We start from the raw sequence: 7725 nt of genomic DNA on the forward strand, positions 1-7725 counted from the left end.
AGGCACCTCACAGGATGGACAGACCCCACTCTGACACCCGGTTCCTTCTTTTTGCATGTGAATGAAGCACAAATTCCAGAAAGCTGCTGCCACTACAGCTGGCTGTTTCTCCCCCAGGAGCTCTCACAGGCAGTTAACACACTTATGTCCTCCATCAAAGGCCAGGGTTCCAAGAACTCCACGTTGGACACTTTTCTGCTTTTATTTAAAAAAAATCCAGAATGGATCCAATAACAGTTTTATTATCAAGGAAGTTGTTTTATCGTAAGCAGAGAACAGACACAGGATGGAGCAGAAGGCTCAGACAAGCAAAGTATTTAACCTCCACATAGCCTCTTTTGCAAGAAATAACATTACAGCTAAATTTGAAGTAACCCTTCTCTCCTTCAGAACAAGGCTACTAACCTAGCTGCAGATCTGAATGTTCTCTAGCCACATCCTCAGCCTTGTGCTCACAGCCCTTATTGCCCACTCACAAGTACTCAGATCCACAAGGAGGGTCCATACAGCGGTTATTCTCCTCCCAGCTTGAGCAGGACTTCCACTTCCACCCTTTGATTTAGCAACATGGTTTCCAACATTGATATCTGATTTAGTACACCATTGTGTCAAGTATCAGAAATAAATGATCAGCAAGTCCCCAGGTATCTCAGTTGAATACCACTCGGGCATAACACTTAGAACTTCATCTGGCATGAATTAACTTCCATCAAGTGACAATTTATCTAGCAGACACATCACTAAGTTTATACATTAAAGAATTTTATATATAGAATACTGCAAAAACACAGTAAGTCTGAATTCTGCCCATTGCTGCTCAGGAAGGTCCCTTCTTTCCCAAGCGTCAAGACAATTGACCTCTTCTTCATACTCTAGGTCAAGGCAAGACAGAGACTTCTTATTGCTTCTCTTCCTTCTGATCACCTGAACTTGCAGAACCCTCTCGTTCAGAGGCCATCTGTGAAAGAGTTGGCTCATTAGTTGTAGTAACAATATGCTTTCCCAAGATTTATTTTTTTACTACCTAGATCCTAGACTGAAGAAACCCTTCCTTCAGTGAAAAGGGTAACCATCCACTGGAGAATGGAAACCATCCTCATCTCTGCATGACTGTTGCTAAGAGGGAGGAAGAATCTTCCCATTATTTACGGTTTCCAAGTGGACATAACAAGCTTACACTGCAGCACTGAACATTCTCAGTCTGACATCAGAAAAGGAGGGCTCAGCACCACAAAGGTCACCCAGGCAGAGTATGCCACTTCCATCCTGGGAGACTTCCCCAGACAGGTGACATACACACCTGCCAGGGCTCAAATGGGTGAGCCTTCCACTGGGAAGGATATTGAGAAGAAAGCCCTGATGAACTTACCTTTGTAATTTTAGGCAGACTGAATAGGAAGCCTGTTTTACAATCATCCTTAAATTAAGTCCAGATGTTACTTTACTTCTTTAGGCACTCTACATACCCAGGGGAAAGCTCTATCTGTGCTCTTCTTGATGCTCCTTATCAAGAGCTTCCACCACTTTTACATACACCACCATATGGAAACACTGCCTGGAATGCGGGCTACCTATGGCAGCATGGCCAAGACTTCAGGCCTTCAAATCTACCTGACTTCCTATAGCAAGTGTCACTCAGAGGGAGCTGCACGGAGACTCAGCACTACCTCCAAACACAGCTCTTACCTGAATGTTTGGTGTCCCCGCCCAACACTCCCTATCCAAGAGCTATAAAGCAGAAATGACCATGAACGTACCTTCTTGTATGCCATTTCAAAGAGTTTCAAGGAAGCCTGCTGCAGGCTCGTTGCTGCCTGCCTGATGTTTTCTCCTGTTTCAGTATCTTTACGAGCCAGAAGTTCTCTCATTTTGGCAATTTCTTCCTTTAATTTGTTGCACTGCAAACAAGGCACAAAAACACCATGAAGTCCTGCACTTCGTTCACCGAGAATCTCATTCCTGTCATTTCACGCGCCTGCTGGCCACAGCAAAACTATCTTTTTCACCAAAAGCCACGAAGTTAAGTCTCAGACTAGGCCATATGTTCTTCAGGGACCAGGACTTCTCAACAGGCACCTGTCCACTTCTAAATGTGCCACAGTTGGCATTAATTGGGCCCCTTGTTTGCAGTCTCAGCAGAGGTGCCAAGGACAGAAAGCCCTGCAAAGCCTGAGCAGCTCATCAAGGACAAGAGCTGCTCTCTTTGGCACACCTCACCAGTGAGCCAGGGTAAAGGGAACATAAAGCTGGTTTTCATCTTTATTTAAGGCACTGTCAGAAAGCCAACAAGTAAGGCTGTTCACCATCCTGTTTAATCCCTTTGTTGCATGTGGGAGAAGGAGCAGAGAGGCAAACCAAAGCAATGCTGTCTCATCCCAGCTCTTGTAGCCATCTGTCAAACCCTTTGCACAGTCTGGCTTTACTCTGTCAGACTGGCACGCTGCTGGAGAGGCAGGTCTGGAGAAGCAAGGTTACTTGGGGACAGCTGGGCCAGCAGTGCTTGCTCAGCAGTGTTCACAGTCAAAACATGGGCAGAGTTCTCATTCAGACCCACAGGAAGGGGAAGACGATGAACACTTTCTATGTCAGGCCACCCAGACCTCACGTCTAAGCACTGCTACCCACTTCCCCTTGGTATTCCCCAAAAGACATTACAGGGAACTACAGTCCTTGCAGGGAACAGGGATTTAGGCTCTGTGCTCCTGTGAGAGGAATCTCCAGTGATCATAATCCAAACAGTCAGCCAAGAGACATCCTAGAGAGAGGAGCTGGGCTGAAACACAGCATTTTAACTGGTCACAGGCTACTTACCAATAAACTACTATTTTGTTTCCTCAAATGTTTTACAAAGGCCCTAAGAGCCTTTTTATTCTGCATCCAAGAGCTGTTAACTTGAGAATTGGACAATCCATCCTAAACTTGGCTTTTGAAATTCATCATGCACAAATTAAACCGTCACTTAGAGTGGTATGAAAAGCACTCTTTTGATACTGAATATCCACTTCACTCCAAAGAGAGAAGAAAAACTGGAGTTAAGTAGCTACAGTAATTTTCATTGCCTCCCAAGTTCTTGGGTGCTATGTTTGCAGTGCCAGGACTGCGCAGCAGCTTTGTTTTTGTCCCTCTGCTAATACACTGATAGGCTCTATGAACAACTCTCCTCTCATACAGGCCACAGTACAGTTCTCATGAAACCACCACAAGGTCAAGGACATAATTCATGCAGAAACCTTTCATTAACAGCTTCCCAGGCTCTTAGATCTTCAGTGACACTGAACTTGCACTTTGAAATAGGATATTTGCTATTATTCAAGCCATGTTATTCTAAGTATGGCTCTACATCCTCTCATCAGCCACACTCATCCTATTCATAAAGTGCAAATACCAGAAGTCTATGATTGTGCCATCTTTCTACAGCATGGAAACGTGGACAGTCTGTGTCACTGGCAGAGCCAGCTGTGAGTTAAGTGAGTTAAATTTCAGCAAAGATATAGTAAGGAACTTTACCTCCTTTACTGTTATGGCATCAGAAATTACCTACCTCATCTGCTGGCAGCTGATCCTTGAACTCCTCCATCTTGGACTCTGTATCATGAATGATGCCTTCGGCCATGTTCACAGCTTCCACACGTTCCTGGGTAAGAGAGCTCATAAGGGCCTACTGCACACACCACTGTGGTATGAGTTAGTACAGATCAACTAGCAGCTCACATTTCTTTCCCCAAACTGCCAAATTCTATTCTAGCTCCCAACCAGGGTCCTTCTGAATGGCAAGGGCAGGGGAAGAAGATATGCAAGCAAATAATTTCTAGACGCATTCTGGCACCAGAAAGCCCAAACAGGCAGCCTATGCAAGGCAGTCCTCATGTTTTCACATTTTTCTCAAAAACACACATTTCTGGAAGCAGAAGCAACTAATGCAGCATGACTGCTGGCCACGACACTGAAAAAGCCAGCTCTCTGCTCTGCTCCTCAGGAAAGCAACAGAGCTTTTGGAAAGTATTCTTAAGCTTCTTCAGCAACAAGGGCACTAGAGAACTAAAAAGCTGGGATGCTTTATTCCATATCACAAATGCTTGTAGCATCTCAACAGTGGAAAAATCCCACTGTGCTAGGTAAGAAACACCAGTTCCTCATGTTACTGTTGCAAAGACAACCAACAGGGGACAGAATAGGCTGGAAGGACATAGAAGCAGTAGTCATCCTCAGACATAACACAGGCCCAGTGTCAACATGAACTATTTCACCAGCAATGGTCTCTGGGACATCCAGCTCTCTCCATCTGAAAGCGCAGTCCACCTGAACAAGAGAGCCTCAACGTTCTCACAAGGCTAATCGCTTACAGTGGAGAGCTGACGAGAACTAGTTTTGTTTCTACACCATGTTTTCACTCTTTGTGGGATGTCACAGTAGGATGCCAAGTCCAGCACAGCAACAGCTCTTGTTTATGCATTCATGATACTGCCATAGCAGTAAAACCACAATCAGAAAGGTGTAAGGAGGGAATGTTGACAATTACAGTTGTGCGGGTCAAGTGAAGAGACAGAGAAGCATTAGTTAAGAGAGCAACCCTATCATTTTCATGCGACAGGTCACCGGACAGAGTCCCACTTCAAGACTGTAACAGGAAGAACTTATTCAGAGATTTACGATTTAAAGTCGAGGCAAGGCAACAGGAAAACGTTTTCAGTGCGGTCTTCAAATGCCAGGCTACCATCTGTGCTTCACAGCAATGATGCGGTTATTTCAACAGCAGAACTAAGAGACCAATGTCTTTAAACGTTCTCTATCTAACCAAATGCTAGTAAGCCAATGCTCTTTTGTGGCTTTAGAGCTTTTGAGGCATGGAGACGCTGATTCACATGAATTTATTCCACGCATTCTCTCCTTTAGTCCTCTTCTGATCCCCTCACTACTGAAGGTGAGATCTACAGTGCAGCTTGAACACCTGAAACAGGTTTCTACAGACTAGAACACGAAGCAGACAAATTCAGTGTGCTAGTTTCAGCAACTGCCAAACGCATGCTGGTGCTATATCCCAGAGCAGGAATACTATGTCTGCTTAAAAATCAATGCTCTATATTTAGTAGCATAATTCATTAGTACTATCCTCATTAAACCAATTAGCTCCAACCATTAGTCCTATGAATATCACAGATTCAGTCACTCAACCATGGCAAATGGCAGTTGTTTCTTGACAAAGTCAGTGAAGCTTTCAAACATTTCCTGATGGCTTCACCTGCACCAAGGGCAAATAGTGTGCTCCAGTGAATACAGCGCTGAAGGTACCACAGTGAGATGTTAAACATTATGGAAAGCAACTTCCCACTTACAAAGGAAGAGTCTGAGGTGCGGCTTTGCTTGGCAGGTTCTATAATTTCAGCTTTAAAATAAACTCAGAGGAAGTAGCTTAAGCATCATTGTTGCTGCTTCCTTTGAAACAGAACATCACTGTGTGAACCCAGCTGTAGTAGGCCAGCTTTAAATAAACAGCCAAGATAACAGGCAGATGGACAGTAAAGAGCATTGATGACAAAAAGCATAACTAGGACTGCAAAGCTGTTTACTCATTAGTAATAGATAGGCGAGGTGACTTAGCTTACTGCTGCCTCCATGAGCAAACAGCTCAAGATTATACAGACCAGAACTTACAGCTCCTTCAAGGTGGGCACAGTGAATAGCACAGAACAGCAGTAACGGGCAGGTACACTGCTAACGATCACGTTACCTTTCTTCGCCTGTCTTCCTCTGCATATTTCTCTGCATTCTTCACCATGTTCTCAATTTCATCTTTGCTAAGGCCACCAGAAGACTGGATAACAACTGCATTAAAGAAGAAGCATTAATAAAGAATGTGCTCTCATCTTTGAGGAAAGGAGATTATTACTCCCCAAATCCTCTCAGTGGCAGCAGCCTTGCTTAGGGACTCTGCACCTGTGAAGACCCTGTGGGCAGTACAAAGGCAGTTTTTGGAAGGGCAGTGATGCTGCTGGCAAGATAAAAGCCTGACATCTTAGATGTATGAACTCCCCAGCTCTGCCAGACACTTCCTGTCCAACGGTCTCCAAGGCACTTGGACAGTTCTTCAGTCACTCCTCTGGGAAAGTGAATGTACACAAAGCCTCCAAACCAAAAGAACTTTCTAGCAGGTTAAAAAACATAAAACTAAAAAAAAAAAACCACCACCGAACCAACCAACAATCCAAACAGAAGGAATTGTTTTACCAGGGCACAGAGATCCCTTTCACTGTTGGAAGACAGCCCAGGCTGGTAGCAGGATAAGACAACATTCCCCACCCAGCTCCTCACTCTGCCCTTAACAAGTGAACACAGTGTGATTCTACGGGCAGGTTCTTAAAGGTGTCTTCCGTTTTTCTTTCTCCATTGGTGCCATAAAATATAGCCTAGACTTCAGCTAATTCCTGCAGTAAAACAATTTCATTGCAAAAGAGAGGACCAACATGCAGGATATTGCAAAGAACAAAAAAGGGTACACTGCAATCCTCATTAGAAGTTTTCTACCTAATTGTCCTGTATTTTTCAGCAGTACAAAGCCCTGAGAAGGGACACACACAGGTGTCCTTTGGATGAAGATGTGGGATGAGGAGTTCAGCTTTATAATCAGGTCCACATTTGCATACAGATAAGGCAGCTAAAACATTCTGGTTGCCAGGTTATTGGTAAATGGCTATTCAGAGGTATAAGGCTGCCATACACAGAAAATGTACAAGGAAATCAAAGTAACAAGCAGTGGGTTAATGGTAAATTTCTGCCAAGAGCCAAGCATCTTGATTAAGAAAAGCATCTAACTTCAAGTTGCCAATAAAGAGTTAATGTTTTTAACTGGAGTGTGCATTTAATTGCTCAAGTGACTGCCTCCAAGGAAAAAAATTGAATGGCAGAAGAGAGGCTTCCCAGTTAGAGGCACAAAAGAGATCTATTTTGTATCAGGGGAATCTACAAATGCTTCAAATTAATTTTCTGAGCCCACAGCAGAGCTTTAGAAAGTGTCAACTGTGCCGTTAATCACCCCAGAACACTGGGCCCAACATTTCATTGCACTACAGAGCAAAACAGACTGACAGCTTGAAGTCCCCAAGCCTCCTGCTACTTAAGAGATGTTTCCAGCCTAAATGGATGAAAATGAACAAGCTGGTTATGCAAAACACCTGCTGCTTCAAAATACTTGAATTTCAAGATCTTCGTATGAGTAATCGAAAACAAAACAGGGTCTTAGCACAGGGCTGATCTGTTCAGCTGTACTTGACATGCCTTGGATTCAACAGAGATTTTTCTAATTTGATTTCTCCCTTAAAAGCTGGCACTTCCCTACAGGCTGTCTCAGAAGTTATCACTTCACATGTTAGTGGAGGGCACTCCCAAAGGGCCAACAGGCCCAGGAACACAGCACAAGAACAACTTGTACAAGGTGCTGGATTCCCAAGTCCCCACTGCTGTCCCTTCAGGGTCACTGTTCTGAGCTCCTCCGTGACACAGGACACCCCTGTAAGCAGCAGGAGCACTGCTCCTCAAACACTTGTGAGCCCTCAGTTAGCTAACCTGTATGCCCAACACCTCTCCAAGAATGAAGGCACAGTTGATACATTAGGAAAATTCCAGGAAACAGTAGTACTCTGCTGAAACATCGCTATAGCAATCACAGCAGACAGCAAGACCAAGAAAGGACTGCCATATCACAGAATCACACAGCATCACAGAATCGCT

The 7725-nt window shown here is 44.2% G+C and overlaps 1 protein-coding gene across 1 annotated transcript; it reads right to left on the bottom strand.

Annotated features, from left to right (window-relative positions):
* Positions 1 to 533: 533 nt before the first annotated feature.
* LOC104541895 (stress-70 protein, mitochondrial-like) lies at positions 534 to 5817 on the bottom strand. The gene is made up of 4 exons (XM_010186050.1): positions 5729 to 5817; positions 3542 to 3634; positions 1758 to 1898; positions 534 to 958 (listed from the first exon to the last, which is right to left on the bottom strand). Exons 1-4 carry the CDS (start codon positions 5774 to 5776, stop codon positions 899 to 901), a joined length of 342 nt encoding a protein of 113 aa, XP_010184352.1. The 5' UTR covers positions 5777 to 5817; the 3' UTR covers positions 534 to 898.
* Between the last annotated feature and the right edge of the window lie 1908 nt (positions 5818 to 7725).

The sequence above is a fragment of the Mesitornis unicolor genome, unplaced genomic scaffold (genome assembly GCF_000695765.1).
Source record: "Mesitornis unicolor isolate BGI_N332 unplaced genomic scaffold, ASM69576v1 scaffold30726, whole genome shotgun sequence".
NCBI classification, from domain to species: domain Eukaryota; kingdom Metazoa; phylum Chordata; class Aves; order Mesitornithiformes; family Mesitornithidae; genus Mesitornis; species Mesitornis unicolor.